Raw genomic sequence first — 22,077 nt, 5'->3', positions numbered from 1 at the left:
ATAAAGTGTATATAAAAAAATATATTAAAATAATTGTATATAAAATAAATTAATAAATAATTACATTTTAGTAGCAAGATATTGTAATTTAACCTAAAACGTTTTCGTAATCACAACTATAAAAGTAGTCGTATTAAACTTACAACTGCTTATGAAGCATTTGTAACTAGTTACAGAAATAACTAGTTTCTGAAACTAGCTACGCGTGTGTCCGAAACTAGTGATCACTGGTTATGCTTAAAAGACGTTACGGCCCATGTCTAATGAGAAGGAGAAAATTACAGATTAATAAAAAAATATGCTCAATCCACACTCTCTAGAAGGCTACCGACAGGAGGCAACGCGAGTGCGAGAGTGTGGATAGTATGCTTTTGTCGCCTCGCCACACGGCCGCTCCACTTTGTAGATAATTCGTTTATGCTTTTAAACATTTGCCGAGCTTCCCCAAACATGAACATGTAAAGACCGCGTTTGTCGTGGCTTGCGCTTGTCGATCCGGACAAGTGTCGGGTCTTGAACACAGATCAAAGGGAGTTTGTGGAAAACACTTGCAACGGTTACATGCTTGGCGCATATTCAGTGTCATTCTCACACTATCTACTGGTCTATCAATATAAAAAATGTAGAATAAAGGAGGTCAGAAGTGGTGCAGTGGCACAAAGGGTGACAGTAAACGTGAGTGATTGTAAGTTCGATCCCCTAGAGAAAATTAAGTATTTAAAAAAAATATATATTTTCATTTCTTCGCTCTATTCACTAGGTTCCTCCTACCTACCCTGCTGTGTGTGGAATACAGCATGGAGCTGATTCTTTAAATTATTTACTTACTTAAATATATTTATAATTATATAATTATATTCTTTTTTTTTTAATATAAAATTATTTAAATATATTGTAAGTCAATACGCTGGCCATAACTTTGAACCGCACCGTACTAAAAACATACGCTGACAACGTGTAATGGAGCGTACGGTATATGAAAACTGTGTTAAAATTTTATGTCTGTGTACAAAATTAAAAACATAGGTATTTACTTTTTGACATCTGGCTGTCCTCCTCATCGATCCTTCAATAAAATAAATATATTTTATATCCAAGAACTAAGTGATTGAGCTTATTGTCTTGATATTCATTGATTAATTGGAGTTGTGAGTTTAACAAATACATAATTTATGAAATATACTAGCTGAAGTGTAAAAATATGTCAATTTCAGTCATGTTACATGCCTGTGTTATTCACGACATAGTAATGAGTGTTACTCGTTTTTCTTATTGCAATCTATTTCTATACACATAAGTAACATTAATAAACACAATAATAAAATTTCTTTCACAGAACAATTAAAAATATTTTTTCGAATGAAATTATTATAAAATATAGTGAAATGGTTTCCACCTGAAAATAAGAAATCGTATTACAAAAATGGGGTCTATGCGACCAACAGGAAGGTTTTTATCATTTGCAAATAATATCCAAAGAACACAGAAGCAAACTGGTATGTATTTTAATTAAAATGTTTCATATTTGTAATATTGACATTCACATACCTAAGCTATGAATCATTACTGTTATTGTGATAACAAGCATTCACATTCAGATTTTTTAGCATAACTAACATTTTTTAAAATAAAGTAACTTGATAGTTGATTGGTTCACTTAGAGCAGTATTGATTAAAAAAACATTAATAGATTTTATTCAACCTAAAGAGCTTATAGTTTTGTTTCAGTATTATTTTATAATTAATTTTTTTTTATAGTGTCTTAACACTAGTTCCTTTTTGCTTATCTTAATATATTAAGTACAGGAAAAAATGTGAAGCTGACAGGTAATATTTACTTTTTTATCAGTTCCAAGTGGATTTCCTCAAAGCTTATCTGGCAGTGAGACAGATGTATCAACTTCTAATGAAAATTTGTCAAGAGAAGAAAGATATGTAGTGCGTCACACAGCTAGAGTTGAACCACAAGGCCAAGAGAATCAAAGCCAGACAAATAATAATAATAATAGAAACTCTCTGAAGGTATTTTTGTTTTCTTATAAAATAAAACTCTTGTTGGACTTATTGAAATAATTGTTATAATATAGAACTTAAATACAACAAAATGTAAATTATCTATCTTATTTGAAACTAATATAAATGATTTTCTCTAAATCTTTCTGCTTTGATTATTTGATATTATTTGACACATCATTTTGTTTTGCTTTGTAGCGCAATGATGCATTTGTGGGTTTGATTACCACACAAACATGACAGTGTTGAGTTATGCTATTCAATATACAATGTATCAATGGGAATGGAATTTCCTTACCTTCTGCTTATATAGGCCTCTTTAAGCTTTTGCATGTCTTCTCTATTGTTAGCTTTACTTGACCATGATATTTTTTTTTTGTTTTGAGTTATCATAAACACAACAATTAATTGTGTTAAATACTTTTTTTGCAAAATTTATAACTTAGATTTTTTACAATATTAATTATATAGTGACATAATGTTATAGTTAATATTTACACATTATTTTAATGGATAACAGGATAATGTAACAAATAGCAATCGGAACTCACTTAAAGATTCAGTGGGTGGAGGCAATAGTAATAGAAGTTCGCTTGATGTGTCTTCTTCATCGTACAATACTCTCATTATTCATAATCAAGATGACTCTTGGTCTTCACGACCCACACCTATTCGGTAAGTTAATCCCAAAGGAAAATCACTACCAGAGTATTACAGTTGAAATAGATATTTTATAGGAATGCTGAGCTTCATACAGCATCTAACTCCCAGTTTTATCCCAACAGAGATTGCATTATTTTAATTTCTTTGCTTGTAACAACACAAAGTGTAGAGTTGAGTTCTGACCAGCCTATACAGTGGGGCCACAGGATGTGGGGGATGAGGAAGTTTATTCATGATACAACATGAACCTAGAAAAATTTTTTTTTTTATTTTATTTATTAAGATCCACCAGTGGTAATAACATTAAATTAATCATACAGTAAGTTTCTTATATTTAAATTATTACAGCTAAATGCATTACCTTTTAAGGTGAATACCACATGCGTTAATGTAACTATATAGCCATGTACCTAATTATTCTACACAATAATATACACAAAAAAATTAAATTTAAAATTGAGGTTAAGTTACATAAACATCAGTAAATACAATATTAAATACTACAGTGTGTTACGTTTCGGCGATATTTAAAGAAAGAGTCACCGAAAGGATCGAAAGCGGTCCTTTCGTTAACAATAGAGCAAAATCGAGACATAGGGGAATTATTGCCCAAAACAGACCTCCGACAAGGAACTTTGAGAAGATTAGTTTTTTTGCGGGAATTCCTAGGAACTTTAAAATAGAAATTTTGTACTAGATACGGGTTGTCGTACAAGCTGTTGATAGTTTTATATAAGAAAAGCGAATCAATAATTTTTCTTCTATTTTCCAAGCTACTTAACTTAAAGTACGCAAGCCTATCCGCATAGGTTTTAAGTGAACTCAATTTTCCACATGAAAAGGTGAGGTGGTATAAAAAGCGCTTTTGCAGCCTTTCGATTCTGAGACAGTGAGAAGCGTAATGGGGCCTCCAAACAACACTGGCGTACTCCAATACGCTCCTCACTAAGCTTTTGTATAAGATTAACTTCGTACGACTTTTCTTAAACAATTTTGAGTTTCGTATTACAAATCCCAGCATTTTGCTCCCTCTAGCAGCGATATTTTCTAGGTGCGGTACAAATGTCAGCTCTTTGTCGAATATAACACCTAAGTCCCTAATTATATCCACTGTACTGACAGAGGAACCATCCAGATAATATTTAGCCGGTATATTAAGTTTCTTTCTCGTAAACGTAACGTGAAAACATTTTTTAACATTCAACACCATAGCATTTAGCTTACACCAATTACTCAAATTAGTAAGGTCTTTTTGTAGCAAACAAATATCGTTTGGATTTCGGATAGGTTTGAGAATTTTAAGGTCATCTGCGAACATTAGTGGTGTAGAAAATAAGAAGCAATTTGGCAGGTCATTAATAAATATATTAAACAAGAGTGGTCCTAAGTGAGAACCCTGTGGTACTCCTGAAGTGATGCGGCATTTAATTGATTCATATCCGTTCGCAACCACATAAAACTGCCTTTCCGTGAGATATGATTTTAACCACTCGAGCAATGCATTAACTACTCCGTACTTAGATAGTTTATGTAGTAGCAAGGGAATAGGCACCAAATCAAAAGCTTTACTAAAGTCGGTATAAATAACGTCTACTCTATTCTTTTTGTCGACTTCTTCAATCAATATTTCACAGGAATTAACAAGATTTGTACAAGTGGATCTACCTTTGATAAAGCCATGTTGGTGAATGCTAAAAAAATGCTTAAAATAATTAGATATCCTCTGGTAAACTAGAGATTCAAGAATTTTACCAAATAGAGAAAGTATGGATATAGGTCTGTAGTTTTTGACACTTGATTTAATACCATTTTTAAATACTGGAACAACTTTTGCGATCTTCCATTTCGTAGGAAAGATACCTGTTTTAAGCGAATTGTTATATATTTTTTCTAAAGGATAAGCCAACGAGTCAGCGCAGTTTATTAAATAGATAGGAGATATATTATCTGCTCCAGCACCTTTGTTGCGATCGAGCTTTTTTATTACATTAATGATTTCACTAAGGTTTAGGCGCACGTTAGATAGGCTGCGACTGTCAAATTTATCAAGGCATAAATTCCGTTCGACGTTGTCGTAGTCATATTGAGAAACATTATTCAGATCATAGATAGATGAAAAGTATGCTGCGAATAGGTTACAGATATTCTGACCTCCTGACACATTGATAATATCATTATTCATTTCAGCTGGATATGAGTTGGTGATATTTTGTTTTTTACGTTTTAAGAATGACCAGAAAAAATTACTATTTGAAGTTATTTGCTCTTCAGTAAAATTAATATAGGAGTTATAGCGCTGTAAAGATAGCTTATGGCATCTTTTTTCTAACATCGTTAAGATTACCTCGTCCATTGGATTTTTATACTTTTTATATCTTAGCCTAACGATTTCTTTTTCCCTGATACGTTTAAGTAGGGTTTTAGTAAACCAAGGTGGATGTTTTGAATTTTGTGTAATTGTTTTCTTTGGTATATAGAGATTCATTGATTCGTATATCACATCATATAAAACATCCACCATCTCATTAACGCTTATACAAGTGGAGAACTTATGGTCCCAATTCACGGCCGAAAGGTATTTATTAATTGCTTGATAATTAGCTTTTGCGTAAACGTATATAAGACTAGAACTACTAAAATTCAATGATGGGGCTATTTTCTTTTTAAACATACTTAAGCGGACTAATAGAGGGGGATGCAATGGATCAATTCGGGTAAGTTCATTAGGGGAACGTTCAACTGAGACTTGGGGATAATCTTTGTTAAACAAGACAAGATCCAAAAGTTTATTTTGACTATTTTTTACTTGATTAAATTGACTAAAATTGTTTAAAGAACTGAAATCCAAAAATATTTTTGCAACATAGGGCATTCGTTCTCCAACGTGGTTGCCATCGGCTGAGTTCCAATCAATACAACTCAAATTAAAATCACCGATAACGAGTACACCAGAAGTATTTGTTTCTACCATGTTATTAAAATTATTTACAAAATTATCTAACACTTCTTCATTGACTGGCGGAGGAATATAGGCTGCACAAATAGCCAGTTTTTCATTTTTATTTAGTTCTAATGTAACCCATAAATCTTCGCATGGACTGCTCCACTGACTTTTTCGTTTAGAAATAATTCGGTTGGATACTGCCACCAATACTCCTCCACCATTCAATTTCTTAGAGTTTACTACATCACGATCCCTTCTATAGACATTATAATTTGTATCAAAAATTTCCGAATCGTAAATACCAGTGCACAACCATGTTTCAGTGAGTATGATAATATCGTAGTTATTATGACAAACATTATTCAAAAACTCGTGAGTTTTGGTACGTAGACCTCTAACGTTTTGATAGTATATGGTTAGCGAATCGAATTTTAAAGTTAATTAATTAAATAGTTTCATACACCAGTGAGAAAAATAAACGAAATACATATATTTTAACTTAAGACAGTTTATCTAAATAACCTATGCTAGAGATCACTTGATAGTCTGAAGTGTCGGTTTTCCTCATAAAGATTTTCCCATTACGCACCCAAACATGCTTATAGTTCAGCTCTTTAGCCTTTCGTCGAGCAGCTGCGTGAATAAATTTATTTGTACTTGAAAGATGTTCTCCAACATAAACAAAAGATCTATCCCCGGCAATGCCAACATGGGAAGAGTTGAGTTTTTCACTTGGATTGTTTTTATTAAATTTTATTACAGCTGCTAAGAGATGATCGCGCGTCAATGGTGTATTAAGTTGTACCACAATCGATCGCGGCCTTGCTGATTGTTTATTAATTTTAGCAATACGAGTGCAGTGTGCAATATTACTGTCATTTAAATTATACCCGACAGTTGTTGCCAAATGCTTTACGATGGACACCAAGTTTTCATTTCTTGACTCGGGGACGCACTGAATCTCGATATTGTTCGATCGAGCTTGCTGTTCCATAAGATTTATTTTATTGGTAAGATTTTCAACGGATTTCTGAAGAAATACATTATCCTCCTTTTGCTTATCAATTATTTCGGAGTATGTGTCGATTTGTTTCTTCATATCATCATATTGTGTACTTATAAATGAGATAGAATGCTGTAAGTCTTCAATTTTATTATCTATACTTTTGAAATAAGAGCTGACAATCGAGGTAATTGTTTTATTTATGTTTACGAGTAAATTTGACATTTCTTTTTCAAAGATTTCATTGACTATCTTAGTTATTTCCTCGGAAGAGATAGATAATGCTGAGCTAGGCGAAGCGGGCGAGCTAAGAGCTTGCCTTTTATATGATCTCTTCGTAATGTTGGAGTCCGATATCCGACTGCTATTAGAACGTATAGGTGTGTCGTCATTATTATCAGCTTTAGTTTTGCCGCACTTCATGCATATCCAATTAGTTTGTACTTTTGTATTAGATTTTATATTCAAGCATCCGTGGTGATATAACATTTTACATTTTAAACATTGGATAAAATCTTTATCATTATCCGTTCCCATGCTACAACATCCCCACGATAGTTGTTTATCAGACATTTTTATATATTTATATTTTTATTAATTTAAATCTTAAAAAGAAAAAATATATATATAAAATTAAAAACTATAATTTGTATTTTTAGTGAGGTTTGAACGAAGGGAATGTTGCTCACTTCTCTACAAGTTATGCCGCTAGGCCACTTCTTGATATGCCAATTTAGTTAAATCGTTGATGTCACGCAGTATGGTTCATTTAACAATTAGCAAAGACGGTGGGAGAAGAAAATACTGCTTAACGATCGCTAACAAGTATAATCCACATAAACTTCACGACACGGGTTTATCGATATTTAAGCACTTCACTTCGATTCTTCATGTTTAATTCTTAAAAGACTATAGTTCGGAACTTATAACACAACTTTGAGTACTTTTTTAAGCTTATTTTTCACTCTTAGCAATTTTTATCGTGCAAAATTGGCAGAGCAAAAGATGAAATTAAGAAGTGAATGTTAATATCTCAGTAATGATTATTTATTGCAAATATAAAAACCCCCTTCTTGAATCTTAAAATGGTCGGTTTTTTATATGAATCAAAGTTTGTAGTAAATTGAATGTGAAATCCATAATCTATATATATAAAAGGACTTGTCCTCACTGACTGAGGTAAGACGCACGCACAGCCGTAACCACTGATGGTAGAAACGTTAAATTTGGACAAAAGTTTACTTTCGTAATCTGGACATCCACTAAGAAGGGATTTTGAAAAATTTTAACCCTAAAGGGGTAAAATAGGGGTTCAAAGTTTGTATGGAAAAAAAAAAAAATCAGCACCGATTTTTATTAAATTACAAATTTAGACTCTTAAAAATATTTAATTGAACACATGTTTCGTGGTTTATTAGAATTCACCCCTAAATACGCAAGCGAAGCTGCGCGCGTCCGCTAGTAATTATATAAGATGATATCTTTACTATTTTTTCATTTATTATTATTAATTTTATTATTTTTTAAATTGTTTCTGCATATTATTTTGAGGCCAGTTGTGGGGCAGGCGCACAATGTGTGACTGTAAACGCGACTGGTTGTGGGTTCGATCCCCAGCCGGGGAAAGTTACATATTTTTTAAATGTATATTTCCATTACTTCACTCTAGTGTAGAGGAAAATCGCGGTGTTAAGTTCCGCCACTCACCACGCATTCAGCGGAAAGTGGGGAACGGAGTGTTTTAACACTAGGTTCCTGTGCCTACCCTGCTATGTGTGGGATACAGTGTGAAACTGATTTTTTTTTCATATTATTTTGCTTTTATAATTACTAGAGAACATGAACGAACAAATAGTGAAGTGAAACATCCAAACACGCAGTCATCTCCGTATCATACATTAAAGAAAAGTGAAGTTGGAAAGAAACCAAGTGGCATCCCTTTACCTAAAATACACAAGGAACAAGCTATTACGGCCAGTGCTAATTATATTGATATTGGCGGGCAAAGGATATATACTAGTCCGCCCGATCATGGTGTACAGGTAACTATATAAATCCTTTTTTTTCCTCTTCTTCCTGTCTGAATATCTCAAACGTTGCGTATTGAGTTGCAAAACTAAACCCCAACCCCACGCTTCGTCTTGCCATTTATTCCTTGCTCCAAGTAAGGATGGAACCCTGAACCATCACACATTTACAGTCAGAAGTGGTCCTACTGACTAACTGTAAATATAACTGCACCACAATGGCCTCAAATTATTATTATATCAGTTAAATATTTCATGTGATATTCATCATTTGTATATTTAAAACAAACTTATTACAAAAACTTATTCGATTTTTTCACAAATTTAAACTTTCCTAAATTTATAAGAATCATATTAAATTGTTTAGGACAAAATGTTGAAAAACGTAAAGCTGTATTGTTTTTTATTTAGATTTATCTAATCACTGTGTGGTCTACATGGTCCACTGGAATATGGTACATGGTACTATTATTATTAACGATACATTTAATTATCTTCCTACTACCATTTAAACAATATACAAATATGTCTACAAATTAAAATTTTCATATGAACAGGAGATAACAGAAATACCAGATGACTTCCTGAACCAATCGTCTGTGCTGAAGCATTTGGCCAAGGAGGTCGCCCAGTCCCCCTCCCCGCGCGGCCCTACGCCCCCCGCCTCACCCCACACACGCACCGCCACCAAGCCCAGGGATGAGAGGAAGGGCAAGGGGAAAGCCAAACTGAGCAAAGAGAAGTTAAATCTGTCGAGATCTCAGCCGGATTTGACTAGGTGAGTAGTAAAACAGAAAATAATGGGAATATCAGACGATTTTGTATTGATTATATTCCTCGAGTGAACAATTTGCAAAGTTCAGAAATCCTTACTTGAGGGGCGGCCACTACTCGTCGACCGTACTGTACGATTGTACACGTTATATAAATATTAATTCCTTCCTTAGTGAAAAACAACCTTTTTACAATATTTTAAAAATATTAAAATTTTTGGGGTTTTGGCACAGCGTGGGTGTACGAGCAGTGCCGGGCGGGTCGGAGTCGAGCGGTTGGTGTAGCGGTGGCGAAGGCTCTTTAGAAGAACCTGATGACGCATTCACAGCAGTTTTAGATTCATTAGCTGCTGAAAATCATCAGTTGAAGCGGCAGCTTGCTGATGCTTGCGAGAGGGTCGCTAAGACTAATAAGGTAATGACATGGTTTGCCTTTTGTTATCTTGACGCCGTATAATATAGGCAGAGGAAACCTAGTGTTAAGTCTAGAATTTCAATCTCTCTAGAATTTTCTAGAATTTCAATCTCATGCCGAGGCCTGTACTCATAAAACAGTAAAAATTGGAAAATCTAGTGTCTTAAAACTAGGCTCGCGTGGGAGATACATGAAAATGATATTAAAACATATTTTATTCGGTCGTATAATAACAGTTATGTGCTGTGGAAGTGAAATTTACTGGTTACGTAATAAATGCATGAAATATTCTTGAGCAGGATGTAAAGCGCATTCCTTTGATAATTGAAAGTCGACTTTTATCGCCCTCTGCGTTTGGCTTAAACAATGTGAGATTAATAAAAACAATCTAAAAAAGTAATTTTGGTATGTAGGTCTTTACAGATTTTCTTTTTTCATAATATATTCGATAGAGATTTTTAAACCACTTTATAGATAAGATCAACTTTTCGAAATTTTATAAAACTTAATTGAAATAATATTTTTTGCTGCTGAATAAAGTGCTGATCCCTACCATATACCTAGTATACGAGCGTTTCCACGTTCAGCTTTAAATAAATATTTACATTACAATTAATATTCATTCTGCATTTTGCTTGTTTATGTTATAGATATGAATATTTAAAATAAATCCTAAAACTGTGGTATGTAGTTGCGTAATTCGACTTTGTCTATTTAGGTTATCAAAATAAACTGTAGCTTCGTTTTGAACACTATTTATGTTCAAAATTAACTTTGGTTAAATTTCCAAATAAATATTTTATATGTTTATCTTAGGAAAGATAGTATTTTTTTAGCTTAGACTTGAGACGGGTCTGTATAAATATTTCTTTTAATTTTTAGATAAAGATGTTTTATTATTATATTTTGATTATCATTTCACAAACATACTCGATTTTATTTATAGATGGCTGTTAGCCCCTACATTTCTTTCCATTAACCATTCTACTGACAAACACGCTACAGGTTAAAAACCTGATAGCACGAAAATTAACACGTTTTCGGTAATTAACCCCCCAAGCTAACACTAAACAACTGTACGGGGAAATCTCGTATATTTGATACGCCGCGCTGCGTGAGTAATGTTTATTTTGGGCGTCGGCGTCATTCACTCAATTTGAATGAAAACCACCTCAAAGTGCGTTGCACTGAATCTTGCTATTTTTTTTGTGTGATTCACAAAATCGTAACCTTGCTTTCGATTATTTTATCTTATTTGTCAGTTGTTTATTTTTAAATTCAGTGGAATGGAAAGTGAATACATATCTTTTTCAAAACCTTTTTTCTTATAATGTATACTAAGTAGTACATGGGTTCGATTTTTGCAGACATTTCATAATAAACCAATTCACATGATCTTGATTGAATAATGGAAAAAGTTAAGTAACATAGTATTTATGTTTTACGTCTTATTCGATCTTAATATTGTGTGCCTTATATTTAATGTGACAGATTCCGTACAAATACCCAACTGATCTTAATGATTTTTTACTTTCAAGATAGGTCATTTTCATGTAGTTCAACACGCATTTCAACGGTGTAATATGATAAGACTATTTTCATTTGAAGATCTAGTCAAATAGAAGAAAAGGTATAATTAAAAAGAAATCGAAATATATTTTTTTAATTCAACGAGTCTACTATTAAAATTGTTTTAAATATGGATTAAAAACACTTTCTTAAATAACGCGCCAAATGCACTGTTCCAAATAAATTAAGCTTTATTTTATAGTCAAGTAGAAGAATGAAACTCTCTCACGTAACAGAAAAAACTAATAACTTCAAATGCCTATATTTATCAACGACGTGTATAAAGACCAAAGACATAAGTAACATTGTTATATTAATTTCTCTACAGCTAGAAGAAGAAGTGGAAAAAGTCCGTACGGCGCATGAAGACCTGGTGGGGTCCTGCGAGCGCCGCGAGCGCCTCGAGCGCGCCGCGCGTGTGCGCCTGCAGGCCGACTGTCGCCGCCTGCACGAGCTGAACCGCGCCTTGAAGCAACAGGTTTAGATATATACACTGTTTGTATTTGTCGAGGTATATTTTGTGAACTATTTAAGAGGACGGTTAGGGTAGGAATTAATGAAGTAGTGTCAGAAAACTCGGTTTTCTTCTTTCTGGCCAAACTTGGTAACTACACATTACATGATGTGCTGAGAGATGGAGCTCAACACTGTGTTTTGTTTTATCAGAGCAGCAAAAGAATTACATTCCCCCAAGGAATGTGGTTTAGTATGTATATCACATGTTTTAGTAGTGTCTTAATACTAAGTTCCCTCTGCCAATCCTGCTGAGCGGGATACAGCGTGAAGCTGAAAATATAAAAAATGGAGATTTATAATTTGTTGAAAGTAAGGTACCAGGTAGTAAGTAACCACTGTCCAAATTTTATATTCCCTGCTAGTAGTTACTGGTGGTGGGTGTATACTCAGAGAGGTTTCAGGTTTTTATAACATAACGGCTGCTGGACTATTGGGTACATTTGGATTATCTTTCTTTGTTTAACAATCACATCTGTTATTGGTAGCTAAATATGACTGATAGGTCAAAAATGTTGCATTGCAGTCTTGGAAAAAAAAATCATGTTCAACAAAATGTGCATTAAAATATACCTATAAAGTTTGTGTTTATTTGTGTTACAGGTAGAGTTGTTATCTCAGGGGGTCCGCGCGGACTGCGATGGCGCCGACGCTCTGCGCAAGGAGCTGCAGAATAGGGAGATGCTTATTGCACAGCTTATTACACAAAGTTGGTAGTTTGGTTTTTGAGCATGTTAATAGAATTCATTCTTTTACTGTAATTGTAGTTGTGCTCACAATTGAAGAACGATGATACATATTCTCTATTTACTTATACAATACTGACATATTCTTTTTTTTATTAATTCTGGAGGGATTGCGTTTTGCGTTACTAGAGCAAGATAATGAATTAAAATTAAATCAGCTTCTCACCCGCTGAGCAGAGGAGTCAGAGGTAACCTAGTGTTAAAACACACCGTTCCCAAGATAATGAATATATTAAATATTTAATTTTCCTCGACGAGAAATTGAATCCACAACCTATTGAATAATCATTTATATATCATATGAAATCACTGTTTGGCCGGTATTTTTTGTCAGGTAAATAAATATATTTTTTTAACTTTAGCATCTAGGCTGTATATCCCGCATATAACAGGGAAGGTAGCGCAACCTAGTGTCAACTATACAGCTACATTCCGTTCCCCACTTCCTACTTAGTATCTGATCTTGCGCCTTGTGCCCCCAGACAAGGAGCTGGCGTGCGCCAAGGAGCGGCAAGAGATCGAAATGTCGGCGCAGCGTGCCACGCTGCAGGAGCAGCGCACGCATATCGACATACTAGACACCGCGCTCACCAATGCGCAGGCGAACGTCGTGCGCCTTGAGGACGAGGTGCAGCACGCATGCTATATATTATCCTCTATTTACATACTAAATCTCACATAAAAATCAGCTGCATGATGTATCTCGTAAACGACTTAACTTCCCCACTTTCCGCCGAATTCTGGAGGCATTGCGTGTTGAGTGGCGGAGCTTAACGCCGCACTTTGCCTCAGCACCAGATCGCAAAAATAAAAATATAAATAAATATTTCATTTCCTCGAGTGGGTATCGAACCCACAACTAGTTGCATTTACAGTCACACTTTGTGCCGTCACGACAGACCTTACATCTTCATTGAAAAAAAAACAAACATTTTTCATTCACAAATTATAATAAAATATTTCGTTAACCAAATTACTATATAGGACAATGTATATATTAGCGCTTCAACGATCTCTAGCTAAATTGGAGGTATCTCCTGCAGGCGTCTATATAAAGTACAGTTTCAAAGTCGCAGCCGCCTTAAAGCTAGTAGTAGATGACTGTGCAGATTTGATTTTAGATTTCTTTTTACGAACTATGCACAATTCATGACACCAAAGTTCAGGGCGGCCACGACTTGTCCACTGTATTGCACTAATATATGTATATGACATAAAAGTATACTTAAAGCATTTCTCAATATAAAATATATATTTTCAAAACCCATCATGCACAGTGTCGTCACGCGAGCAGCTACGTGGAGCGCGTGCTGGGTCTGCAGCGCGCGCTGTCGTCGCTGCAGCAGGCGTCGGACCGCCGCGAGCACACCGAGCGGAAGCTGCGCGCGCAGCTCGAGACCGAACTGCAGACGCTAAGGTAATCAATTTTCTTCTTTTTAACTTTTTTTTTAGCTTAACCCTGTGTCTCGCATATAGCAAGTGTGCAAGTGTGCAAGTGTTAAGACACTCCGCTCCCGTTCCCCACTTTCAGCTGAAGAACTTTAGAGGTATTGCGTGTTAAGTGGCGGAGTTCAATACCGCGCTTTGCCTCGTTGCTAGTGAAAAAATGAAAATATTAAATATTTCATTTCCTCGAGTAGGGATCGAACCCACAACCTGTCGCGTTTACAGTCGCACTTGTGCCCCTGCGCCACAACTGGTCTCCTCTAAGTTATCTAATAAATAATAGATCAATTGACCAAACATAATTTTTTAATGTTGGTTTTCCATTTTTCATTACAAAGTTGGTTATCTATATTATTGTTTTCATTTACCTAAGGATATGTATGGCTGAACAAATAAAATAAAATAAACTTTTTACCGAACATTTACTACTAACTATTCTCCCATTAGTTCGGATAATCGAATTTTCTACATATTCAAATATAAATTCCACACAGAAAACGCGAATGCACGTGCGGCAGTACAAGCAACACAAATGGCACCGTCGAAGGCGCGGAAGCTGAACTACGTCGAGCGCTGCGTGAGCGAGACGAGCGACTGCTGGCTCTGGAAGGGGAGTGCGCAAAATGGGAACAGCGGTATCTGGAGGAGGCCGCCTTGAGACAGGCTGCAGTGTCCGCCGCTTCTATACCCAAGTATGTACATAGTACTAAATATGAGCATGATACAGAGTGGGCAGAGAGAACCACAAGGTACTCCAACTTACTAACTATGTTAAAATACTACATTCACTGCTTTCTGTTCAAATTTGGGTAATTATCATTATTTAAATTTATATTTCGATTTTCTTTGCTCTGGTGTCCAGGCAAAGCTCAGCGTTTAGGTCTGCCACGTCCATGCGGTATATAGCGTGAAGTTGATGAAGCTGATAATAATTCAATCTAGCACACACTCCTCATGCTTAGTACAGTAAGATACTGTTACACTGTGCCACAATCACCACAAATATACTCGTAGGTCAACTGAGTATAGAAAGTCAATGACAAGAAGTCGAAAAGTGTGAATGCCTAATTGTATTAGAAAAATTGATTAAGCAAAATGATTACAGTATTCATTAATTACATTTTGGCCACCAGGGATGTCAAAATCGCAGCTCTTGAGAAAACGTCCGCAGAATCTGAGCGGCTTATGGCGGAAGCTCGAAGTGAGAAAATAAGACATATGGACGAACTGCACCTGGCGCAGAAGAAAGTGGCTGATCTTGAAAGCAGGTAACATTACAGTGGTGGCCGTCGTAACGTAGCGGACTACGGAATGAGAAAAGGAAGCTTATACTATATGTATTATATTATGCTTTATTATATTTAATTATAACTTTTTTATTAATTAGATGTTGAATTTAGCATGTAGCAGGACAGGCAGAGGTAATCTAGTGTTAAGACACTGCAATTTTCAAGATATTGCTCTTTAAGTGGCCGAACTGCGCTTTGTCTTTCTAACAGAGCGTGAGAATGTAAATAATTCATTATCCCGAGTGAGAATGGAACCCACAACTGTCGCGCTTACATTCAGCTTACATTCAGCAGACAGTTTTGACATTTTAGATTTGATTTTGGATTATCAATGCTTATTTATTTTTGTAGAGTGAAGGAACTAGAATCGAAAGTTGCGGAGCGCGATGCCATGATCAAGGTACTACAGAAACACACTAGTGCTGCTTCATTGAGGAATAATTCTAGTCGGGAAGAACTCGGTAATATTAAATTTTTTTTTAGATTATTTTTCTACATTTTAATAAAATTTGCGTTAAAATATAGGAAAATAACTTAAAATAAGAGACGCCGCATTTTCTTGCTCCATTTATTGTGAATCGAACCTATAACCGTTGCGTTTAATCAGACTATCAGACTGTGTCACATCCTCCAGGACAGCCTCAATAAATAAGTTTAAAACGTATTTTCAGTTGGTCTATCGTCCGGTGCTTCATTCTCCAGCGCGGAGGGCGTGGGCTCTACTGGCACGGTCGCCGGCCGGTACAGACACCTCGCCAGAAGGAACTATTCACCCCATAACGATAACGCTAGTGGTAAACTATTACTGTGTATATGTTATGTTATTTACCTGGTATTAATTAATAGTATGTTATATTTTAGTTAGGTTCAATATCTAAACTTTTAAGGAATTTAAGTTAAATGCATGGTAATAAGTTTCTTTGGTTAAAACATGTTGTAAAGATCAAAATGTTAATTTTTTGGAAATTATTAATATAACCCTGAATGTGGTAGGCTTTTGCTATTAGAGGTTCTGGTATTTCAAAGGTAGGAAAGGCTGAAATGCAAGATTAACGTAAATCAAAAGTATTAGGACCAGTGAGTCATATGTATATGGGAAGCATGTTTAGTAGAGGTCACATCTGATATATTTCCAAACGCTGCAATTTATTGTATAGTATATATATGAATTAAAATATATTTTCTGCACAGGTTGCGGTTTCGACAGTTCTTCATTGCGTTTAGAAGAGCAGCTTGCAGCGTACGAATCTCGCCTCGACAGGCCGCCCGTGCCCGCCGTGAGTTACCTTCCCGACGCCGCCCACTCACACTCCCCTCACTCCCACGTCCACTCTCCGCACTCCTCCCACTCCTCGCATTCCTCCCACTCGTCTCACTCGCGCCCGCATGCTAATTACTACTGATTAGGCCATATTGGTATATGGACTGGCTCCTCATTATGGTAGCTAAGACTCAATAAAATATAAGACTAGACTATTAAATTTATATGTTGCCGGAATCAATTAAAAAATATATTACTGAGTTTGAAGTCTGCCTCTGCAAATTTTACTTGTTTTGATGAGCTTGATGGTTCTAAATATTATTCTATATTTCCACTTATTGAAGTTTTTATAAATCTATGGCGGTCATGTTTCAATTATCACCGAAAGACCTATCTTTATTTCAATTATAATTAAATTATTAATTAAACTAAAAAAAAACATCCTAATATTTTAACAGTTCTTTTCTATATAGAATGGTTCCTACTCTTATTACATTAACGCATTTACTATGGTTACTTGGTTCTTATATGATACAATGAGATTCCTAAAGTATTTATATAGATATCATTGAATACTACATTTCCATAATCACACAAAAACATTCCGACAGTACTGCAGTGTCATTAACATTCCTCCAACCAATATTTAAACTATTCTAATATAATTGTGTGTAGCTTTTGTGTATTGTGTGTTTTAGATTGTTTTTCACACTTTGTCTAACAATTAGCTTCTTAACCGTTAAAAAAATCTTTGAAAAAAGACTTTTTCATAAATAAGAATAAGAAAACACTTATATTGTATAAATTTAATGTTTAAAATAAATAATAAAATATTACCAAGTATATTGAAATAACAAAGTGCCTTATACAAGGAGTCTTACATAACATTATCGGTGCCAATATTATATGTATAGGTTTTAAGAATCTCTTGAGACAAACATACGGAATTTAACTCCACTAGTCGTTGTAATTCATTTTTTATAATATTATAATCATATTCGATATTATACAAAATATGTTGTCATAATTAGTATTGTCATTAATTAGTATTATATAATTTTTTAAATTAAATTATTTAAAACTTTATGTTGGTATCTGTCTAGCAGCTATATTAGATTTAAAAGATTGGTCACAAGAGTACGCCAAAGTTAATATAAGTAAATATTTTTTTGCCCTTTTACAGATTAAATAAATAGTTTGAAGAAACTTTTCTTAAATTATATGTCATTGTATTCTCCTATTTATTTTAGCTATAATGTTATATTTAAGAATATTATCTGTGGATATTCTGTTTGAGAATATTTTCTGTGTAAGTTAATATGAATAAGGTGTTAATTATTATGTTATAACTGATTGTTATTGAATCTTTTTTATCTTTTTAAATCAAAGATAAATATACGATGCATTCAATTCAAATTTCCTTGCGATACAAATTTATGAAATATTTTGACACATTTGTATATTTGTGTCTTTTATAAAAGCCGTTCTTATGAGGCTTACGATTAAGATCTTATTTTAAGGACAGTGTACGCGATATTTTATTAAATGATTTTTGTACTCGATATATTTTTGGACGAAGCATGTTAATTAATAAAAAACATGGTTTTGTTTGTTGTAGTTTTAATAACCGTTCCTAATCTTAGAAGCTTTAGAATTTGCGAGAATTAACAGTTTTTATGTGTATTTGGAATCCCGAAATTAAGAACAGATAAAGTAAATTGCATAGTTTTTATTACATAATATCTCACAACTTATGGTTGAGATACACACACACATAAGTTGTGAGACCAAATTTTTGCTTTTTTTCTCGTTATTTCCATTTCGGGAGTCCAATTAAGAGGTTTTAAATGCTTTATAACTAAAAATGGCACTGTTTGTGAACGCTCATCGACGTCGTTGCCGTTGTCCGATATATAAAATCAGCTTCACGCTGTATCCCGCACACAGCAGGGTAGGCAGAGGGAACCTAGTGTTAGGACACTCCATTCCCCATATATCTCGAAGTAAGAAATTACACGTCAGATAATGAGGATATAAAAATATTTTAATTTTATTTCTATACTATTTTCAAGAAACACGATGAGTAGGTAATATGCTATGATAAACTTTATACTATAATATTCCCTCGTTCTGGATACGAGACAAAGCATGAAATTGAATTCTACAACTCGACATGCAATGCCTTCAGACTGGAAGTGTCTTAATGGGAACATGGGTTGTCTTAGGCATTACGTTCCCGAGTTCCCTCTAATATATTAAGTTCCTTCCCTACAATCCGCTTATATTAAAGACATTGTCTATTAATTGCAATATTTATATAGGTATATATTCAGACTGGTAATCAGTAATCGACTATATTATTATTATAAAGTTTTTAACAACCGAGTGATAAAGTTAGACACGTTTCAACGGTGACGTAGACGATAGTTTTTATTAAACATTGATTTCGTTTTATAAAAAATCAATTAGGATGCTTAATGTAGAATGTACCCTACTATATTATTAATTATATGGTTGGTATTTAGACGGCCATGTTACAACTTTCTTCAGCATTGCTTCCGTAATGAGGTAAGAGTGGCTGTTTTATTCATGTTTTTTATTTCTTCATTGTCAGCTCATTAACTCTGTAATAACATGATTGCTCAAGTTAAATTACGGTTTATTGTTTTCATTAACGTACTTATTATTATATGAAGTTATAAATTATTTTTTAAGATAAAATATAAATATTTAATAAGAAATCATATTTAAAATAAAGATTAAAAAATCAGCTTCACGCTGTATCCTGTGGGATATATAAAATCCTGTGTACAGTAGGGTAGGCAGAGGGAACCTTGTGTTAAGACATCTCGTTCCTCACTTTCCGCCGCATTCTGGCGGCTTTGCGTGTTGAGTGGCAGGACTCAACGCCGCTCTTTACCTCCACCAGAGGCACCAGAGTGAAGAAATGAAAATATACATTTAAATAAATATTTCATTTCCACGAGTGGGGATCGAACCCACAACCAGTCGCGTTTACAGTCACACTTTGTGCCCCTGCGCCACGACTGGCCACTGGTGCGATTATATACTATTCTCACAAAACAGAAATTGTAGAATAGCATTGTTTAAGTCAAAAGCATAAGATCTTAATGAGTTTCTATACGTATATTTCATTTCATCAACGTTTTAGCGCGGTCTCTGCTGCTTCCCTGGCTTGACTACCGTGGGTGGACGAGCCGGTGGTCGTGGAGAAGAAGCACTACTTTTAGAACGACAAGGCCGAGCGTCTCAACAAACTCGATCGTCGAGCCTGCCACCGCCGCCGTCCGCGCTGCCGCGACCACCGCGCAAGCCGTCCGCGCGGACCACAAGATATGATAGACTAGAACATCGAGATGCCAGAAAGGTTAATATTTTTTATACTAAGAACCAAAATGTTATGAATTATTGTTTATTAATATTTTCAATTCTTCGCTGTGGTACCACAACAAAAACGCAGCGTTAAATTCCGCCACTCAACACGCAATGCCTCGAAGAATTCGGCGGGAAGTGGGGAAAGGAGTATCTTTACACTAAGTTCCCCTCTGTTAACCCTGCTATATAAAGGATACAGCGTAAAGCAAAAAAAAATATAGTAGGTATAGATGTAGTAAATCGGATTTTTTTTAATAAAAAAAGCATATCTTACTTAGTCTGTCATGATTAGTTTTTATTATGAATGAATGGTTGAATGGATATCTACACGCAATTAACTGCATTTATTACCTAATTATACGTGGAAGTTCATATATACAACAAAGCAATAGAACATTGCTACTGCTTTTTTCAGCTCCACGCTGTATTCCGCATGCAGCAGGATAGACAGAGGGAACCTAGTTTTAAGACCCTCGGGTCTCCACTTTCCGCCGAATTCCGGAGGTATTGTGTGTTGAGTGGCAGAACTCAGCGTCGTACTTTGCCTCGATATCAGAGCAAAGAAATTAAAATATTAAATATTTAATTTCCAGGTGGAGGATTCATTCTATCTTCCGTAGGAATTGAACCCACAACTTGCGCCACGACTAGCCTCAATAGTATGATATTTTTTTCATCACAATTATATTTGTTGCAGGATTCTGACGGCTCAGGCTCTATAGCGTCCACCGCATCACGTAGTTCTCCCTCGCCCTACGACACTGTACGCAAGTTACCTTCTGTCCCTACGTCAGCTTCTTTACCCGCAGCCGAGTCCAGGGAGTCACTGGTCCGCCCTCGAGACTCCAGTCTACCATCACCTTCAAAGCTAGCCGTATATGCGGCCGCACGTCGTCGATCTGCGGAGTCAGCTAAAGATACTAATAAACGAACACATCACTATCGCATACAGTTCTAATGCGAATAATTTACAAAATAATAAAAAGGAAAATTTCAAACGCATCATTAAAATGTTTGTGTTATATTGTAGATTTAATTATTAATAATAATTATTTATTATGTTGTTGCTCAGATCAAAATGAACATTTAATAAAATTTAAAATGCCCTTGACGGCGTTGAGAGTAGTTAGGTTTATAAAAATAAAGAAAGATAAAAATCAGAAGGTTGTATAAAATAAAAATGTAATATTTCATAAAGCTTTGTCACATCTCCTATTTTCATGTACCTATTTTACTAAAGACTGATAAGTAGACGCATTACAGATAAACTTTAGGTACTCTTTAGTAGGCTTGCTTCTAATTCGAAAATAAAAAAATACGCTGCATAAACAAAACACAAACAAATTAAGTATAAATCTATACGAATACGTATTTATATATAACATACACTTCAATTCATGGTTATGACCATTAAAATTACAAATAAACTATAATCAAAAGGGGAACAAATATTATACAATTAGAATGGACATTGTTTGATCTCTGCATCTATTTCGATAAGAAATTGTTTGTTAGACGATGGTTCAATTAGATGTGGCTCTGAAACTTATTTTTAAGGGAGCTATGATGAAAAGAAAAGAACGTCATGTTCTGTGTTAGACCTTTTCTAATGCAAAATTATGATTTGAAATTAAGAAAAGTTTACAGGTTCAAGTTAATTATAAAAAAAATAACCAGTTTGCCTTTTTTCATTAAAAAACATTGAATAGAACTAATTTTTGAGATACCATCAAAAATTTTGTGACTAACGAAACGACGAAACGAAAACCTTAAGAGTAGAGCATATGTAATGGAGAGTATTGTTTGATTTTTCTTAATTGTAAAAAAAATTAGAAGCAATAGTAAATTAAAATAAATATGGGAACAACGTTAAATTGTAATCAGTAGTCATATTGTAATAACTATCATAGTATTCTTTGTTTATATCTGGAAAATAAGTATATCTGCTCATTATGTTAACGAAATAAATTGTAGTTTAAAACACATTGTTAATATGAAAATTACCTAAGTGTTGCCAAT

General features: G+C 34.5%; 1 protein-coding gene across 1 annotated transcript; it reads left to right on the top strand.

Annotated features, from left to right (window-relative positions):
* The first annotated feature begins 1,009 nt into the window (after window positions 1–1,009).
* Window positions 1,010–21,239, top strand: LOC146538350 (uncharacterized). The gene is made up of 18 exons (XM_085186273.1): window positions 1,010–1,148; window positions 1,337–1,496; window positions 1,850–2,022; window positions 2,534–2,688; window positions 8,458–8,665; window positions 9,208–9,428; window positions 9,658–9,838; window positions 11,736–11,885; window positions 12,524–12,629; window positions 13,149–13,294; window positions 13,944–14,083; window positions 14,607–14,804; window positions 15,246–15,380; window positions 15,753–15,862; window positions 16,073–16,195; window positions 16,593–16,678; window positions 19,835–20,050; window positions 20,756–21,239. Exons 2-18 carry the CDS (start codon window positions 1,424–1,426, stop codon window positions 21,014–21,016), a joined length of 2,682 nt encoding a protein of 893 aa, XP_085042399.1. The 5' UTR covers window positions 1,010–1,148; window positions 1,337–1,423; the 3' UTR covers window positions 21,017–21,239.
* The last annotated feature ends 838 nt before the right edge of the window (window positions 21,240–22,077 follow it).

This window comes from Heliconius melpomene, chromosome 6 (genome assembly GCF_056956725.1).
Source record: "Heliconius melpomene rosina isolate 202511_hmr_F chromosome 6, ASM5695672v1, whole genome shotgun sequence".
Taxonomy (NCBI): Eukaryota; Metazoa; Arthropoda; class Insecta; order Lepidoptera; family Nymphalidae; genus Heliconius; species Heliconius melpomene.
This window is presented reverse-complemented; position numbering and strand designations above follow the sequence as displayed.